The sequence below is a fragment of the Nannobrachium achirus genome (genome assembly GCF_963921795.1).
Source record: "Nannobrachium achirus genome assembly, chromosome: 22".
Lineage (NCBI taxonomy): Eukaryota > Metazoa > Chordata > Actinopteri > Myctophiformes > Myctophidae > Nannobrachium > Nannobrachium achirus.
The window spans coordinates 11,036,342-11,056,781 of NC_137829.1; the positions used below are offsets into that span (position 1 = coordinate 11,036,342).

The 20,440-nt window shown below is 41.4% G+C and overlaps 2 protein-coding genes across 2 annotated transcripts; one reads left to right on the forward strand and one right to left on the reverse strand.

Moving 5' to 3' along the window:
* Window positions 1-2,037: 2,037 nt before the first annotated feature.
* Window positions 2,038-6,812, forward strand: LOC308308266 (dynein light chain Tctex-type 3-like). The gene is made up of 5 exons (XM_080753646.1): window positions 2,038-2,106; window positions 3,005-3,046; window positions 3,148-3,271; window positions 4,080-4,157; window positions 4,434-6,812. The coding sequence occupies exons 1-5, from the start codon at window positions 2,080-2,082 to the stop codon at window positions 4,502-4,504; spliced, it is 342 nt and encodes a 113-aa protein (XP_080609772.1). The 5' UTR covers window positions 2,038-2,079; the 3' UTR covers window positions 4,505-6,812.
* A 2,086-nt stretch (window positions 6,813-8,898) lies between these two features.
* On the reverse strand, window positions 8,899-15,336 carry xk (X-linked Kx blood group (McLeod syndrome); the record flags this gene model as incomplete). Its single annotated transcript, XM_080753567.1, has 3 exons — window positions 8,899-9,842; window positions 12,330-12,592; window positions 15,092-15,336. 3 exons carry the CDS (start codon window positions 15,334-15,336, stop codon window positions 8,899-8,901), a joined length of 1,452 nt encoding a protein of 483 aa, XP_080609693.1.
* Between the last annotated feature and the right edge of the window lie 5,104 nt (window positions 15,337-20,440).

Below are 20,440 nucleotides of genomic sequence, written 5' to 3' on the forward strand. Positions count from 1 at the left end.
ATAGCAGGTTGTAGTAGTAGTTGCGGATGTCGGTGCGTCTCGGGCACCGTCTGATCGCAGCAATCCTCCCGCACCGTCTGTCAGGGGTGTTCCCGGGAGGAGGGGGCGTGGTGTAGGAAGAGGGAGAAACACTGTGTGTGTGTGTGTGTGTGTGTGTGTGTGTGTGTGTGTGTGTGTGTGTGTGTGTGTGTGTGTGTGTGTGTGTGTGTGTGTGTGTGTGTGTGTGTGTGTGTGTGTGTGTGTGTGTGCGTGCGTGCGCGCGCGCGCGCGCGCGTAAAAGTAGCTACAAAAAATATTGCAGAGAGAGAGAGAGAGAGAGAGAGAGAGAGAGAGAGAGAGAGAGAGAGAGAGCGTATGTGAGCGACCCTGACGAATATGCTCATGTTTTTATGCTCCTGTTCAATAATATATAATGTGCCTGGCTATAATCTCACTGTTCTCACATAATCACTCGTGCAAACAACATCGTCTTGTCCCTGTCTTGTGCCACCGGTCCGGTCCGTGCGCGTGGACAGTCTGCAACTCTGCATATCCCCAAAATTACGTCATCCTATTCTTCTTCATCTTCAACTTGTTCCATCCTCCATGGTCATGATAGAAGACCAATGGTTCTGTGGACTGGTTGTGTTTCCTTTAAGTAATAAGGGTAATAATAATAATAATAATAATAATAAGGGTAATAATAATATGGTAATATGCTAAAAAATAAAAAATAACAACAACAGTAAATAATGTATTGTTATTACGCAATAATAATAGACCTAATATTAATTATTATGATTATTATGATTATTATAGTTGTTAAAGCTAAAGTTTCCTTATAGTGCAGTGGTTCTCAACCAGTGGTCTGGGCCGGAGCGGGGACCACCAGTGGTCCTTTAGCATGTTCCAGCCAGGTGGTCCCCACCCAGCTAAATGATGGAGAGTTGTAACCAAATGGATTTAGTTTCATTTGACGCTCTCAAGAGTTAAATTATTGTAGAATATCTGCATTACCTATGGTGCCATGATCCCCACCCCCTTAAAATTATGTTTTTATGTGACCACACCCACCAGTTCATTAAGTAGGCCTATGTCTGGTTGTCAGGTGGGTGGTGAGGTGACCCAGCTGAAGTTAACCACAGTGTTGGGTGTATGATAAGTGTCATTAACTCAGTGTTTTTCACTTTGGCCTTTTGACTCTGAGGCTTTCAGTTTTCAGGAAGTAACCAAAAATACACAAGGAAGGCAAATTTGCACATTATAACCCCACCAGGTGGTCTATAAAGAGTAATGTTAATTCCATAGACACATACAAAACAGAAAAAGTACAAAACATGGCACCACCTCTTTAATTTACAAGAAGTCTGCAGTCTGCTGCCTGTTATATAGAGCTCATGATGATACAGCATGGAATTGCGGACAGAATCTTATCCAACACGATAACAAAATATTGTAAGTTCTGGGTCTGAGAGGCTACATCTCATCAAATGGTGGTCCGTGGCTCAATGCTGAATAAATAATGGCCCTTGATGTGAAAAAGGTTGAAAACCACTGTCATAGTGTATTTAGGTCAGGACATGCTGCTGCAACTCTGCCACAGTCCAAGTGTGTTGTCTTTTGAGCTCTCAGCACACTCACTCAGTTTAGGCATTCTAGTCATGACATGTTCATGTATGATCTCTATATCAATGGGCATATTTTATAAAGCATACAGATGATTGTACACTGACTTCTGAGGGGTGTTTAGGCCTACTCCCACTCCCAACTCCCAATGGTCAATATGAGAGCATGAAAATAAAATACAAAATCAACTTACAATTTGAATTAACACCTAAACATATAATTATGTATTTCTGATTCATTCAATTTCATGATCAAAATGATCTTTACTGTCTGAATTGCTATAGGCCTACATTGCAATGGATTTCTAGGATGTCTGGGTACGTGTAGTAACAAGATCGCACCACAGGGTGTCAGCAAATAATCTGCTTTTCACATAATCTGCTTTTCACAAGTCTTTTATTTGCACTCGTTGTCTTCGGACAGGAACAGTAACAGACATTTCTGGTCTGGAGCTGAATTGTGTCAGTGGTAACAATGGAAGAATATAACTCCGGGGATGAGGTAACGCTTAATGTGATAATATAACATGATATGTGTTGTAGGCTAGCAGCTAGATCATCTATGTATAGGCTATAATCATCGTTTTGTTAAAATTACAAGCCCGTGACGCTAACGCAGTTACATTTGGCTATTAAGCTCAGCTAACTCTTATCCCGGGGGTGTGGTGACTGTGGTCAGTTGCTGTGTTGTCTGTTATTGATGAAGTATGAATGGAATCTATGTTTCAACTGTCAGAGTCTCTCTCAGGGATCACCAGAGTACATTCTGCGATGCATTTTTGTCTGCATTCACAGAATACTGTTAAATAAATTGTGGGAATGATGACACAGTAAGGGCTGGGCGAGATGGACAAAATCAAATATATTTTTGGCCAAATACCTCTGTATAGTTAGTTATTATGATGATATTGTGGGCAGTGGGTATCACTATTTGTGCTTTTATAAATAAAAAGAATACACAGATTTCTGATCATATTGATAACCAGACTCCCCGATGATATTTAGTCTTAATCACAATATTCATTGGCAGTTATATCAATACATTGCATAGCCCTAGAAGGATAGCCCCTGACCACGATTAAATAATTATCTGTAAATCATTTAATGATGATATTTCAGTTTCTTGCTAAAAAGTGTGTCCTTGTTTTTTTTACATGTGGTATACACAACAGTGAGTAATGATTGACCCTTTGGCCTGTGGTAGATGGTAGAGGTTTAATATGAATTGTAACTTTGATGATCAAAGAATAATAAAAGTATTTGTTGTACAGTCAGTACAGAAAGTACTTTATTATTTGATATCCTATTGAGATCAATATAAACAAAAGTATGCGTAAAAAAGAAAAAAGGCGTGGTTCTAGTATCCAGGTCGTACTAATGAATTTTTCATCATATTGTAGGTGATCTTCAATGCTGATGAGGCCAATGTCTCAGTTAAGGAGGTAGATTTTGAATTATTTACAACAAACTCTTACCCTTTTTAAACTGTGAAGACAATTTTTGATGTTATGTGTGGGTTCATAACTAACTGTCTTTGTGCCAGTGCATTGAAGGTGTGATTGGTGGAACAGACTATAACCAGAACAAAGTGAACCTGTGGACTGCCACCATAGTGGAGCATTCTCTCACTCAGCTGGTCAAACAAGGGAGACCATTCAAGTACATAGGTACTGTTATACGCTACTGCAGGGTTCCCCAATTAGTTTTCCCCAAGGGCCAAATTATGTCTAGGGTACCAAGCCGAGGGCCACAACATTGCAGGGGGCGACGGTGGCGTTCCCGCTACTCCAGTGACAGTTCGGATATCGTCGTTGTCGGGTGAAAATCTTGTATGTCCAAAACCGTTTGTTTTGCATTTATCATTTTAAAAATGATTTAAACTAGTGAAAACAGCCGATCTACAAGCACACAACGCCTCGCACCGCGAGGCGTTGTGTGCTTGTAGATCTGCTGTTTTCACTACTTTTGTGCGACAGCCTTGTTTGATGAAGCAGGGCTTTACCTTGTGAAAGAACGTACACATTTTGAGATACAAGGTTTCCACCCGACAATGACGATATACTAGTGTTGTTGCCAGTGGTGCAGTGGTGATTCAATGTTTGGGGGGTCGCGAACGTCGCTCGACACCTACTATACAGGTCTATTGATATGCAAATCGGCTAGTTTCTTTGTTAAACGGTTGTCGAGGTGTGAACTTCGGTGGGTGCGAGACCCCGGCTCAAAAAAGATATGGGTCGTCGGGGGCGCGCGACCCAAGACCACTGCAACACTGGTTGTTGCTGCTCTTATACCACCATTATTACTGGGGTTGGTGGGGGCCAGACAGTAGCCCCCCACGGGCCGCAAATGGCCCGCGGGCCGCCTATTGGGGAACCCTGCGCTACTGTGTGTGTGTGTTGTGGGGATGTGTTCTCAGTAAAGATAAACATTGTGATTTGTGAGTGATGTGACTTCTGCCTCGTATCGTCTTCGCAGTGAACTGTGCCATCATGCAGAAGAGTGGTGCTGGTCTCCACACAGCTAATTCCTGCTACTGGGACACTGCCACTGATGGTGAGGGGCAAATTTCACTGCTCATTAACAATGTATTACCAAGATGCGCCAACTGTGGCTGCAACTTTCTTAGCGATTACTCTATAGATTTTTTTTTTTTAAATAAATTCATTCAACAAATCAATGCAAAAATCCCAAGGTTTTGATTTCCAACTAAACCCTTTGCAGCACTATTAACTGTATTCAAGACCTGTTTTATTTGGTGATGTAGTGTATTTTTGGGTTTGAATTCATATTTTGCTCTACAAGTGAATGTTGGTTGTGATTTTCTCCTAGGAAGCTGCACAGTCAGGTGGGAGAACCGCACCATGTACTGCGTGGTCAGTGTCTTTGCTGTTGCCGTGTAAACGACACAAACATGCTCTACATATTACTGTATATTTTGTTTGCACAATAGCTAGCTGCTCTTTCAAAAGGCGTACACACAAGCCCGGAAGATCCTATGCCGAGTACTTATGACTGGAAGTTTTGCAAGAGTAACTACACAGTAAAATCCTGTTATTCACTTACCGTAAGCCATATACAGCAGGGGTCTTCAACAGGGGGTACGGGACCCCTAGGGGGTCCTCAGAGTTACTACAGGGGGGCCGCCAAATCCTTGTGTGATAGGATAATTATTTTAAATGAACAACTTGAACCCTCGCATCCCTATACTCTGAGGACAACTTTAGACAAAAATAGCAGATCTACAAGCTCTGAACTACAAGCTTGTAGTTCAGCTATTTATGACAAATAGGTTTGGTGTAGAGGTAAAAAAAAGAGCAGTACATCAGTACAGAGTGAAAGGTCAAGTTTACCTAAGTATCAACAATTTAAGATTTTAAGTGGTTAAGTGTCAAACAAATCTATCTATGAAATCGATGAGAATCTCCATCACATTTATACAATATGTAGGGGGGGGGGGGGGGGGGGGCTGCTTCATCTCCCTCTCAGCTAAGGGGTCCTTGGCCTGAAAACGTTGAAGACCCCTGATATACAGTATACTCACTTGACCAGGACCCCCAGAGCTCAATTATAGGTCCTCACATTTTTTCTCCTCAACACTAAAGTTAACGTGGTTAATTTAACTCGACATGTGCACAAAATGTAACCAAATGGACTGCAAGGGACCTTGAGGTTGTTACATTTTGTACACTCTGAGTTGCAAATGGTTAAATTAACATCAACATAAATGAATTTAAAGGACGACTTCACCAATTTTCAATCTATCTTTATATAATTGGTCATTACTCATGCTCATTATAATATGGTAGCATTTGTCTCACTCTGTGTCTCGGAGGAGGGCTGCGGACAATTCAGAAACCTGCCTACCAGTGACATCATCTATGGGGAATCCACGCAAATTCCTGGAAAGTTAGCATGCTATATTGGAAGCCATTGTTCTCACATTAGACACATCTGAAACATTGTTTGTAAAAAAGAAAACAGATAATGTTACTGGTAGGCAGGTTTCTGAAGTGTCCACTCACAACCCTCCTATGAGACACAAGCAGAGTAGATACTGTATATATATGATTTACCATTTTATCATGAGCATTAGTGACTGAGGACCAATAATATGAAGATAGGTTGAAAATGGGTGACATCATCCTTTAACATTCAGGTTTTTCTGTGTAATCTCTCCCCACAGTTGTATCTTAAGCTTGGGATAAGAACTGATTTTCATCAGTTGATAGCCTATATATGATCTCTGTGAGAGTGAGAAGATTTAATAACTGCAATTCCAACAGCCAAAATGGTATCAACTTTCCATAATACATGATCTGGTTCATTACATTCCAAAATAAGGTAGGACACCTTCTAGGTAGGTTAATTCATGACTGAAGTACTATTTAAGAAATACTGTGTAATATATATTTAAGAAAAGCTTTGAATTGATAGTATTTGTCATGATTGATGAGCTGCAGCCAACTTGTTACTTGTATAAAATATTTGTACCAACTGGACCACAAATTGACATTTTAATGTTTTGTATTGATCTGGGTAAAGGTCTACGAAGATTTGTGTTTATGGATTTGTGTATGTGATGTTCCTGGCCCCAGGCCAACACTACAACATGCTCAATGTCCAATCCTTTAGGGAAGAATATTCCTCTGGACTTTTTTAGATGATAGAAAACTGCATTTGGAGTTCTGTTTGCCTGAACAAATTAATTGGGTTTAATTGTTTAAACATTAAATGTATTTAAGGAAGCACATCTTTGTCTTCAAATGAATGATGAAAATGCCCAAATCTGCACACTTAAAAAAGGGGGGGGGGAAGAAATAAGTCATGATGCAAGAGTTTTGTGAATCATTTATTACATTAAGGCAAATGTTGAAATGGATGTCTGATGTTTAGGTCCGTTCATCGGTTTTTATAAAAAGGGCTTGTACAGTATCTGTTTCCAATGCTCAAGCCCTTCAGGTACACAATATTGAGCCGCCTAATATATACTTTGCTTTATGGCTGTAGGTTTCCCTGAAAATAACAGGTTTTTAGCTAAAAAAACAAATAACAGGTTTTCAGCTAAAAAACATCAGTTATTATAAGCAAGTGAAAACAGTCTTACAAAGTATACATTAGTAAGAATGAGTTGTTACCACCATAGCCCACAGGAGGTCAGCATAACTGCATGGAATGCTTCTATAGTTGTGTTCAAAATAAAACTACTCAGACAAAATCACAGTATAAATATAAATGTACTTGGAACTTCATTTTTAAAATATTTGTGTGTAATATTCATGAGCTGGATCATGTGTACATTATGCTATGTTATTTTTTTACATTTAGTTTGGCTTCAATTTCAAAGGTTGTCTTTGTACAGACAATAAGAGCTTTCGCATGATACTCAAGGTGAAACCTCCCTCTGCACTTGCATTACAAGAAGGATTTAGTGCAAAACAGACAAAAACGAACATTCAAAACACAATTAAAGATTGAAACTTGGTAAAGACACTTCATTCCAATTGATGGCCCTCCCCACCCACATAGATATTATCTAAAAAAGATGTCCACTTAGAATAAAAATAAATAATGAAACACACACACGTGACCAAAATGCAGACCTCACAATAACACAATGTATATGGCACACCATGAATTAGCGAAAGCCATATACATCCAAACAAAGCATCTCACATTGACAATAGCTATTGTGCTGCTCAAGAGTTGAATGGAAACTACAAAAATCATTTGTAAACATGCAAATGAATGATGCACAGAGAGAGCCCGTGCATATTCAGTACTGTGATTAAGGATAGAAATGGCTGTATACCGCACAGAAGTGCGTGGAGATTTACATCTCACTTTAAGCACAAATACACCACAGAAGCAGCAGCACATCTTATGATAAAGCTTTTGTCGAGTTGTAATTAAAGCAGTGTTGGTTGCAGCCATAAGTAGAGGGTTAGGAAAAATACAAAACACTCTCACCCCAGCAGATTAACGCAGTGCCCACATTTGACGCTCTTTACATGCACATGCCAAAATGAAAAACCTCTGAATACAATCAGTCCAAGCACATGGCTCCATGTGATCAGTATTGCAGCATTTCATATAGGTGGATGTCGCCAACTAGACCCTTTCCAAACCTTTCCAAAAAAAGAAAATAAGTTTGTTTACATTGAAGGCTGCAGTATTAATAGCAAGGACAACGTCTTTGTTCTAAAGAGGCTGATGAATGCCACTTCTACAATATATTTGATTGTACATTGCCTACTGTACCTATATCATGTTAAAATCCCACCAGTGATTTGAACACAGATTTCACATTTCGGTATTTCAAGTTATGCATACTTGTATAATTTCCTTAAGGATAGTAGACATCTCTCATGGACTGGTCAAGAACATACTGGAGCCTCATGGTGGATATCTGACACAAGATCATAGCGCTCCAATTGTGACAAAAAAAGTAACAGACAGCGTAGAATTCACATCAGCAGCGGGCTTCCGCACTCTGAGAAAGCAGTGAGGTTCATTGTATTGTCTATAGCGAGGAGCGACTACACCCCCACTGGCAGCAGCCAGCAAAAGGTGGAGAAGCAAACTAGAAAAAAGTTCAACTTTGCCGCTGCCACAAAGCGGCAAGATAGAGCAGCTTCCAACCTGAAGCATGCTATGGACTGAAATGCAGTAGACATGGACTAGGCGTTCAAACAAAGGTGACATGGGGGATTCAGATATTTTGTAAACCCTCATTTAGCAGAAAAACACAGTAAAATAGCTGCCACTGCTGGTGTGAATTCAGCGTTACAGGAGAAGAATGAAGTATCAGAGGTGCTGTGTGCCATCAGGGTTCTCTTTAAAAGGTATGTAGACTAGAGCGTAAATGATATTTTTTGGTTACAACTTCATGTTTGTTTGTTAAAAGGTTCATTAAGAAGATAGTAATCACTGCGATAGTGATTGTTCAGCAACAGGAGACGCCCCATCTCTCCAGCTAGTAAAATTAGTAAACTGAGCATAAAATTAGTGAATAGAAGTTTCAGGTGGGTTCACCAATTTCATCCAATCAGGAGTGACCAGTCCAACCAGTTTAAATTGTGTGTGCTCATTTCTTTGTGCTACCGCTTCCAATTTCACTTGTTTACCCTGTATACGTCCTTTCTCCTGATTGGTTAGAATATCCTGACCTGAAAATACATTTTCTGTTAAGTGCTGGAGGGACAGAGAGGGAATCCTTGTCACGGAAAACTATAAGATTATAGAGCTATTTAACACTTATTTTATGTTAACCAAAAAATATCACTTACTGCAAGCATTACAGGATACACTGTGCTCCAACATCACCATTCCTTTGACCATCTATACTTTCACCCATGTCGTTGGACATGCTCAGTGACTCCACATAGGTAGAGTCATTCAGCATGTCACAAGTTGTGTCATCTGGCATGTCATACGTTGTGTCATTGGGTGTTTCACGCACTTTGTCATTAGCTGGCTCTTTGAGTGGAGTGGGGCCGGCTGACTCCGGGGCCGCCTTGTCTAATGGTCGAGTCTCAGATGAATTAGCAGTGCAGAGCAAACAGAGGAGGGAGGAGCAGTCCCAAAAGCCCTGGGACATGCTGGAAGAGAAGAGCCTTCGGCAGGGATGACAGAACCGATAGAACACCAGCATGAAGAAAATGCCAATGGCATAGGCCACTAGCAGCTGCAGCACAAGCAGCGGGGCACAGATGAACTTGTAGAAGTCTGTCTTGTAGATATACCACAACAGCAGCAGCGAGGCATTCTCTGCAAAGCGCAGTATGTAGTACACCGCCATACGATACCAGTTCTGGGACTTGTTGATCAGGTCTGGGTCACTGAGTTTCAGCTGCACAGCTGACCAGCAGAACATGTTAATGCCAGCGTAGAGGAAAGTGAGCAGGCAGAGCACAATGGTGGTTCCTACCCGTGTCAGTGTCTTTTCTATGTTGTCAGGGAATGGAGAGTGGCTGTGCCAAAACAAAACCCAGGGGTAGAGGAAGAAAACCAGGAAGTTGGCAAGAACCACCGGCAGGATCCAGAGCTGCAGCACCGAGCTGAACAGGACCAGGACCGCCATGCGCGTGGCGATCTCAAAGCTCCGCCACAGGAAGATGCAGACATAGGCCATGGGCCGTATATCTACTTCATAGTCATCATATTTTATCTTGATGGCCAGGATGTTGCAGCGCAGCGCACCGTACACAATGGACAGCAGGGAGATCACCATGAGAGTGCCTGACGTGGAGGGTGAGAGAGAAATAGGAAGGCATTATCAACCAAGGGTCTTGAGGGTACGAGCATAGCAAATGAAAGCGCAGTTTACCTCTGTGTTGACCTTTACTACAGAATCTCTCAGGAATAGAGATAATCTTTAAAACTCAAACAAATACATTATTTTATTTTTATTTGTTTTGCCGTTTTTCTTGTTGCTGCAATGTCAAGGAGACAAAACCCAATAATTTGACTCTCTTAATATGCTTGTATAAAGTGAATCTTGAATATACATGTAGCGTGCACTAAACAAACACCTTTACATACAGTTACATAATACCAGTTTGACTCATGAAAACAACAGAAGCTTATGTCCAATATGGCACTTAGCTAATCAGCCCACGTCACAGTGGAGCTGTGTTCTTGAATCTTGAACGGGGGACAGACTGCTCACTCAGTGGAGAGGGACCACAAACAACTCCCTGTGGAGGGAACTAGCTAATAATTCAGACGCTAAGCCAGCTACAGTAGCAGGATCTCTGTGTCTGCAGTATTCTAATAATGAATGTACCCATAGCAGAGATGTATGACTTAACTCCAGGACTTGGACTTGAGTCACATTAATTCTAGATTTGACAGTCTTGGAAGGCAATGACTCAGACTCTGGCATGATGACTTGAGACTCGGGTCAGATTTGACCACACAATAGTGTATCTACGTTTGTATTTATATTCATGCATTAGAGAAACTTGATTAGCTGTGTGTTGCCTTGTGGGTTCCGGGAGGAGTATTTAATTGGAATAAAACAAAAATAAATTGATTTGGAGCAAATTATTGACAAATCCTGGTACTTTCAGTGAGGTAATATGATACTTTGAGACTGGCACTCCAGCACTGCTGTGAGGAGAACAGACTGAGGGCCCTTATCTTGTGCCTAAACTTATCAGCAATATTTAACTATTTTAAAAAACACTTTAAAATAGTTAAACTAGCCTACATACATACGTTGTGAGCTTGTAGATCAGCTATTTGAATTGAAAGGCAGCACACAAGATAGGGCCCTTAATGTCCATTGTCCACTGACCTATGGGGCCATTAAGGGTAGCCCAAGGTCTAGGTGGCTAGGTGAGGTATTTCAATCAACATACTGTATATGAGGTCCATTATGGATGCATAGGGGGTTTTATTGTTTGTGGTGTGTACCAAACAGAGCACTCCTCCTTTCCCTTTCCTGTCTTGTCAAGGTGCTGTGAAATCACATCCAGCCTATGCTTGTTCAAGGTCATCTTCTCTGAGAACTCCTATTGAACAAAGGCCCGTCTCATCACTTTCTGGTCTCACCCTCGTAAAGGTTATTTTGAGAATTTGAGCCAGAGATCATATTGAGATTTCCTGATTTCAGACTTGACTTGGACTTGAAAGGTGAGTCGACTTCAGCTCTGTACAGTATGTATTGAAAAAGACTGGTCAGACAGACTGATGTACACACATTAGGGATGGGATGGGTGTAATACACACTGAAGAAGGCTGGATAACAATGAGAAACGTTTGTTTCTCATTGTAAGATGCAATAAAGCAAAAGAAAAGCAACTCTTCAATTATGCCAATGTTGCAATCCTTTACCTATACAATGTAATACACAAAAGAAATAACAATCTGTTTAGGTCTAATGAACAAAGCATCTAAAATAATTGATACAAATAACTAGTTTAAATATGATATATTTGTACAAGACTCGCTCATTTTCAAATAAACAAAAGACTTTGATCTGAAACTGTAACTGATAGAGACATCAGGAAACCACATGGCAGGGTAGAAGACGTCTGCAGGAAGACAGATACTGTAAGTGCTTAACTTTATTTAGACACTGTTCACCTCTACTGAGGCGGTTCACTGCCTTCAAGTAGGCTACTGTCAGCTGCGACATCATGACACTGTTGCTGTGTCCAAGGCTTCTTAGGCTTGTGAATTGTGATGTGTGCTGCAATCTTTATTTGTAGAAATATGATATATGAAATCACACCAGTTTAACCGCTGAGCATGCCAAGTGTACGTTAACAAAATAAATGCCCAAATGCCCATCCCTAACTGACAGATTGTTCCATTGTTAACGTCAAGTCATCCATAAAGAGATGGCTGAATAGCAGGTGGACTTATAACCATCAATTAGTTGAGTTGTAACAGGTTCCATTTACAGTACCCATGTTGTTGTTGTTTTTTGCCATTTCTGTTGTCTAGTATGTTGAAATTGTATGAATGTACAAAGAGGGAAAACAAACGGCACTCAGTTTACTCATTTGCCCTCACAGGACCCCAATGGTAATAATCTCTTAATCTTTTTTGTGTTATCCTTTTAACAGATATGTACAAATACTGTATATGTTAATATTTGACGTTTTGATTGACAAAAATGCATGCAAACACTAGCCTGGTTACAGACCCTGAATGTCGAGGCTATGCAAACACAATAATAAACCAATCAAAAAAGACAGACCCATTCATACCCCTCACCTCTCCCAATGGACACCCCTTGCTGTAGAACACATATGTAGAGCTGCAGGGTGAGCTGTGGGGCCGAGCCCAGGAAGGCCTGAATGACAGAGGTGCGGGCGAAGGCTGCCCTGTGTGTGAACAGTTTGCCCTCCGCCTGCCCCACCTGCCGCTCCACCTCCTCAGACTGACCCCTGCGAGGTATCTGCTTCTTCCTGGTGATGCTGACATAGGGCTCCTCCACGCGACCCACGCTGCCATAGATGCAGAATGCCTCCAGACACCTAACAACCGAAGGAACATGGAAATAGCATAGTTGGTAACATATTGTTTTTGTGGCAGAAGTACTGCAGATAACACAAACAAGTATACACACAAATTACAGTACATCTACACATCCATACCTATTCTACACCAAAATGCACACACAGGCACCATCTTGACTGCTATCAAACCATCAATGAGGAGCGGGAAGCTAATTAATGAAGTCACCATCATAAACAGCTTTCAAATCAGAGATGAATTTCTAATCATCTAATTTCTAAAATAATTTGTACATGTTTGGCCTACATCATAAAACAAGTACCCAAAGCAACCCATATTCCACACAACATATAGGCTACTATGACAGTTTATGTCTCTACATTATGAACCCTCATATCTGAAGATGTCTATATCATCTGCCAAGAAGTATAGTCCCTGGCTGTCACAGCCAACTGTTTGGTCTGCCAACCACATGTCTCCGGCTACGATACACATGGAGTCACCAGGCTCCACTTCCGTTCACCTGACAGTGAGGAGATTCACTGGCTTCCCACCCACGAACATGACCAATTGTGTTATTTGGAACGTCTGGCCAAGCTGGAGGCACCGCGGAGGAATCAGACCCCAGTCTTCCTGATGACCCACACATTATTTTGTTAGGTTCAAGTGTTTTACATATCCACTTTGGCATGCACGGGAAGAAGTAACCCGAGATGAGATGAATACAGTATACTATTACGATCACCAACTGGCACTTAGAGTAGGAAGGGAATGACCTAATTAAAAGGAAACAGAGCTGTGTTTGTGGTGGAGATAATGCAATAGGATTTCAGAGCCTATGTGATATGCGCCTGGACCACTAGCCCAGCGGAGATAGTGCCTGTACTGGCTATAGGGCAGGGACGGACATCCCCTTCTCAAGTTGTGTTTTTAAAGATAAGAACCCAACAGCATGCTATTCTTGGCTATCCTCTTCACTGGGGCAAAGAGTGGGGGAGGCTCATCAACTAATCATTACATTGTACACTCAAGGGGAAAAGGTCAGGTCTACAGAAGCCCTGGTAGGTAAATAAAAAGTGTGCATGCTGTGACAGACTGTTTAACTGGTCTACAAAACAACTAGAGACAGTCATTTTCACATAAAAAAACATTATATATGACTGACACTTATGTAAACAACCCAGGGACACAAAACCAGAAAGATTAAAACTTAAATCAACAGTGTCAGAGGGATGTCACTCAGACACTTACTGAAACATAATACCATACATCTTGCTCTGAATGAGACTGGGACTGGTAAAGCCATGGCCTGGTGGCCATCTGCCCTTCAATCTGTAGGAATCTGAACCTAATCCCACATCGAGGAAATGGCACAGACCAGACTGCTATTCAATATGGAAAGTGCTATGCATGAGTTAAACCCCGCCCCCCACACACACACACACCCTATGGGGCGGCATAGCTCAGGGGTAGAGAAACTGGTATTAGAGCACGAAGGGTATAAATCCCGAAGGGTTCCCAGTTCGAATCCGGGCTCCCCCTGAGTTAATGTCGAAGGGTGCTTGGGCAAGACTCTGAACCCCTAATTGCCTTCGGTGAGTAGGTTGGTGCCTTGCATGGCTTCCTCCGCCACCGGTGTATGAATGTGTGTGTGAATGGGTGAATGTAATGCACAATCTATGTAAAGCGCTTTGGATTAAAAGCGCTATATAAATGCACCATTTACCATTTTACCATTTACCCTATCAAAATACACAACAAAATATCAAATACCTCAGATTGTGATACCGACCGTATTGCTTATGAATATTGAAACTCGCTCTGCTCTATCAGCAGTATCCATTTAAATATAGAAGCTTTACCATACTCGAGTTGAGCCTTATGGTGGATAAGCTATAGGGCCTATTTTCATCCGATAAAGCTCTTGTGTAGAAATGATTGTTGATTGACTGATAATATGGATGACAATAAAAACGACCAAATTGAGGGGGGCTTTCTTGACATCTGTAGGCTGCTGTTTATATCATAGCCTATGCAGATCTTTATAGGTAGACTACGGATTTCGGTGGCGCTTGCAGACAGGCTGGCGGGTGGCTGGTGGTGGTTAGTCTACTGCGGCAGCCATGACCGCTTCAACCTCGATCAGGCTTAAACAATCAATTATGGGCGATAGGCGCATTGATCAGTGTTGCGTTTATTTCCTCACTAAATGGGTCAGACTCGCTCAGACATACATCATAGCCTGTGTGGCGTGCATGCAGCCTGGGGACACGCGTAACCGCGTATGCGTAATAATGCACTCATCAAACATTCTGGGCACAGTATAGACACGAAATCGCCACAACGACACATGTTCAGGAGGCGTTTACGCGTTCTCCTTGGTTGTTTAATTGACATCAGTGTGGGGGGGTCTCTCTATTAGAGCACATGTTGTTTGGGTTCTGTTGCATGTTGCTGACTGGCAGACAGTCAGAGCACCGAGGTAAACAAGAGACAGTGAACAAAAGCAGCCCACTAACCTGACGATGGGTCCCAGTTGCAGAATGTGCAACAGAAGCACCAACGGCCGGTCTCTGCTGAGGTCCCTGTGAATGAACGTGAGCGTCAGCTGTACGAACACAGACGCTACAAATGTAAAGAGGAGCGTGAGCCCTTGCCAGATTTGGTCTCCTGCGGAGCTGTACGTGGAGCTGAGGTACAGAGCCGCCGTGGTCTCGGCCGTGAAAAGGGACACCGACACAAATATGGAACTGGGGAGTCGCATCCTCACTCACTACCGCCATCGGGGAAAGCTGTGCGGCGCGGCTTTCCACAACAAGGTCCACAGGTCCATAGGTCTAATGTTAGAGACGAGATTGTGTCGTTGGTATTCCGGGGGCGCACTTGACTCTAGCTGCTGCTCATCTATTTTGTTTCCCCAACCGATGGTGTCATCCCGCAGCGGGACAGTGGGGGGCGCACAGTAGCCTACCCAAAGTGTTCCACTGCGCCCTGATGAGAAATAGCAGTATTTGAACCTAAATGTATAAGCTAAATTGAGAAAACAGCATTATGTGAACTTAGATTTATAAGCTAAATTGAGAAAACAGCATTATGTGAACTAAGATTTATACGCTAAATTGAGGAACCCCTGTCCCCAAAAAGCCCCAAAAGTGCATCCAAGGTTTATGGAAAGTCGAGTATTTTGCACAGGCAGGGGAATTTTAAAACATAAGTTCACGTAGATTCCAGCAATAAAAGGTGATTTCCGCAGCATAATGTAAACGAAACTGGTTTAAAAGAGTGATGTCAGGCACTTAAAATTTCCTAGCTCCTTTCGGAACCCCTAAACAAATCCGTAAAATTTAAAATATCATTATGACAGTTGTTATTTTCAGTTCACTTCTACAGACAAAGAGAAATCAGAATATAACGGCGATGTATCATCAATTTGACTTAAGCTGTCAAAACGAAACTAGACCGAGGTCATGAAACCACCCACGAATCGCGATATTACTGCACTTTGTTCTGCTTGAGTTGTTTTAATCACTTGCGGTAAATCAAAGTTGTCAACACCCTGTCATGGACGCGTGATTATGGATCCCACTGGGAAAGATGGATGGAAACGGCATAGAGCGCTCGTTTTCACAGTTATTGTCCACGACACTGCAAGCGGCGCGAAGGCCAGCGGACCTTGCGCGGAGCGCCGCGCGAGTTACGAAGCCGTGGTGAATGCAATCGTTCTATTTGGCACGATAAACGCAATGATAATTGGGGTTTGGTGCACCTCGCGCGGTCCAAGAGACTACAACGGAGCGCTCCCTACGTCCGGTTCAGCCAATCACAAGCTTCAAAATGAGTCCGGGGCGTGGTTATCCATCTTTCCCAGTGGGATCCATAATCACGCGTCATGGACCGTCCCAAATTACCTGAAGATCACCCCACTACGAGAATCGACTCATCAACCCCTTTGATCTAAATTGTATAAAAAGCTCTGTAGTTAGGAACTCGGTGTGCAGACTTCATGAACTGACACACTGAGTTTACTCTATGTGCTAGTTAAGTTTGGACCCAGAGCTCTGTATTGCTGTATTGCCATTGCTGTGTTGCTGACCAATATTGTATCATTCTTTTCTTGCATTCATTCATTTACATTAGCATAGGTTCATCAATAATTGTACACTTAGCGAATAGGAAATAAATAATTTGGAATATTGGATTATAACTCTGCCTGGACATTGTTTTATTTGGGTCCCTCTGTGTTCCTCAAATAACAGGTTCAACGAACACTTGGGTTTTATATTGTATTAACAGTTGTTATTATCAGTCTGATATCCATGACATAAGGTGAACCTGACTCAAAACCCTATCAGCCCCAACAGCACGTGTGTGTAGAATGACATTCGATTCGAGTATGTGTGTGAAAAGAATGCCAACCATGCGGTGAGATGCACTTAATTAAGAAAATATATATCATCATGGCTTTAAAAATGTCATCGCAACCCTTTATTATCCAATATCCATTAATATCATCTCAGCTGTTCACATTATTATTTGTAGCAAATGTATTTGGTATTTCACAGTCTTCATTTCTACGTAATGTGTCAATGAAAATAAGCCGCAAGGCTTACCTGAGTTTCGGCCTCCGCCTCACTGTAGCATTTAGCACATCAGAGTAAAGGGCTGTACATACTTCAACCGACATATATAAAAAAAAATGTCCCTCTGGACTTCTGAAAAACATTAACCCCTGTCCATACTTCGACCGAAACGAATATTTCGGTCAGGTTCTTTTTGACCATAAAATGATATCCCTCGCGACTTCTGAAAAGCATTGGACTGAATGAGAGTTTGGAAATTTGCACGTCGGTAAACACAACTCACTGAACAGAACAAGTATAGACAGGCCTTTAGACCGAATGAGAGTTCGGAAATTTGCACGTCGGAAAACACAACTCACCGAACATTTCGGTCGAAGTATAGACAGGCCTTTAGGAGAGAAAAAAAAAAAACATTGGTTGTGATTGTGCTGGGAGTGTTAGTATGAACCGAAACCGAAGATTTCGGTCAAAAGGTCCTTTTCGACCATAAAATGATGTCCCTTGCGCCTTCTGAAAAACATTAGATCGAACTAGAGTTCGGAAATGTGCTTGTCTGAAAGTCCAACTCACCGAACATTTCGGAGATACTATGGACCTTTACTGTGCCAAAATGCAGTTTTCTATGCATTTCAGGGAGTTTGGGGGGTTTGACCTCCCCTAAAGATTTTTGGCCCTGGATATAAAGTATGGATATAGGTTTCCGCACCTGGATGACGTAGCCTATTTCTGCTTTTATGTAGATCAGGGGTCTTCAAAGTTTTTCTGGCTAAGGACCCCTTAGCTGAGAGATGAAGCAGGGACCCCATACTTGTATATACTTATTTCTTAGAATGCTTTCCATTCTGTGATACGGAAAACGTGAATGGTGCTTGCATTGTAGCATAGAACCTTAACATTCTGTGCAGCTCACAACCCAGACATCGTCATTGTCAGCCAGCTCTGTGCAGTTAATTTGGAGAAGTAAAAATTCCTGACTAGACACACAACTTAAAAATGCGTGACAATGTGAAACCCACCAAACCTCAGAATAGTGAAGAAGAGAGTGTGTTCTTTACAGGTTCTTCACAGCTTTCATGACATATGACAATTCAGCACAAATTTCTTTGGTGATGACTGACTTCCTAGTCCCTGTGTAGCATGCAGTTTAACACGTGAACTGTGTAGCATGCAGTTTAACATGTGACCTGTGTAGCTTGCAGTTTAACGTGACCTGTGTAGCATACATTGCCTCCATCAGGTGCACATAATGGTAGGAGCCAACCAGTGCTCGAGCACCTGCCTTTTTGCTTTCCTAGGAGAAATTGCCCTTGTTTATTGTTTATTTAATGGATCCCCATTAGCTGACACCGGAGCGACAGCTAATCTTCCCAGAGTCCATATAAGATACATATAAATAGCCTATAAAAACATAATACATAATTACAATGCATAATAAAAATGCAATATCTGTCTTGCTGAACCAGTTGCTCTCCACTCTGCTCTCATTCAATACAATGTCTAGGTACCTTTGTTTTCCCATACTGATAAGTCTGAAACCATTTTAGTTGAGCATGGCAGTCTCCATTTTTCTTGTTAAAACCAGAGTATAAAAGGCACAAAAATATCAAATTAAGTTGTCAGCACTCGCTATGCAACACTTTTATTTTAAACATGCAGCAGAAGAAGTAAACGTTTCTCAGACATATTTGGGTGTGAAGTGTGGTTTAGATAGATATTATGCAAGTTAAAGTAACACTCAAAAGTGTGAACTTGCTACTGTAGGTTCTGTTGACAGGCTTTTTAACAGATGATAGATCAACTATCAAAATTATTAGGGCTTATCTGTGAATCATGATCATACATTTTTCTATTTCATGATTTGTATTCAGCCACGATCAAGAGGTGTCCCTGATTTTCATCTCTGGGAGTTCCGGCAAGAACTTCAAGCCACTTTCACCCCTGGTATTGGGATGAAATTTGCTCTACAAATGGTAAATGTTATTCTCATAACCAATCACAACTAAGACATTTTAAACTCTATCAAACATCTAATTTCGACTAGATACAGACAATACAACTGTGCTAAAGCTATGTTTAACCCCACTATCACATGTTTATGTCAAATTTGACCTTAGCCCCACCCCCTTATCTCCCCTACCCTGTACATACACTGTTTTGTATAACTGTGATGATGTTTGTATGTTTTTTGTTATTTGTATAACCATGAGTTGAATACCTAGGACTTGCGACGTAGACTATACTTGTTATGTTCTCCACTTTTGTCTAATAAAATAATCAATCCAAAAAAAAAACTCTGTTTATCCAGTTCTAATTTAAGAATGTGAAAACCTTTTTCTACCACTTTTTGTGGTCACATGTTCAGATACTGGATTCTGATTGGCTTAAAACAGTGGTAAATCAGTCAACAACCTTGAGCTGGCTCATGGACCCCGCCCACTGTTGTGTTGCAGTTGTAACATTTCCAAGATCTTGCAAGTGTGTTTTCTTTCATTTATATGGCAAGTGGTATAAAAGCAATTTACCATTCGAGGGTCGTGGGTTCAGGGTTGTTTGGCACTCGAAACAGTGGTAAATCAGCCAACAACCCACTCCCTCTCATGGTAAATGGCTTACGTCTACAATCTCCTAAGGACTACAGCTGAGTAAGACCTAAATTGAGCTGGTGAAGCAAGGGCTAGATATTTTCTTAAGGCATTACCGCATTAGGTGAAAGGTTTATTCACTTTTGCATGAATTGGCTATGATTATCATCAATTTCAAACATGTGTAGCCTATCTGGCTTGAGAACAGCATCAAGGCAGAGCGTGCTGCGATTTCAGTCACCATAGCTGCTGTACCACTGTAATAAAGCTTTTAAAGCTGAACACCCACTTCATAAATGACACAAAACAATATTCTTTCAGCTTTCTATCAGCTTGGAATAAATGTTTTTGAATGCCTGAACAGGTATCATCCATCCCTCCTCTTTCTCTGTGATCACAGAGAAAGAACCTAGGTTTTAAATGACAATGCTCAGTGTAGTTTACTTGGTTTTTACTTATAGGACAGCAAATTATACGCAGTAAACTCTCAATGGTATACTTAATTTCTAACTCATCGAGTGTACAAATGCAACACTTGTGTGAATCCATGTGTACACTCTCAGAGTAATTTTCTTTTACTGTGTACCTGTTAAGGTCATGTATTCAGACAGAACAACAATAAAAATAGGTAAATACCTTAAAAACTCTTCTGTAAACAGGAACTCTGCAAACCTTTGAAGAAAAGAAAGGCAATGTAAACAAAGAT

Coding starts and splice junctions, on each gene's coding strand:
- LOC308308266 (XM_080753646.1), top strand. CDS start 2,080: ATGGAAGAATATAACTCCGGGGATGAG. Junction 3,047..3,147: donor CCAATGTCTCAGTTAAGGAG/GTAGATTTTGAA, acceptor TCTTTGTGCCAG/TGCATTGAAGGTGTGATTGG. Junction 4,158..4,433: donor CTGGGACACTGCCACTGATG/GTGAGGGGCAAA, acceptor ATTTTCTCCTAG/GAAGCTGCACAGTCAGGTGG.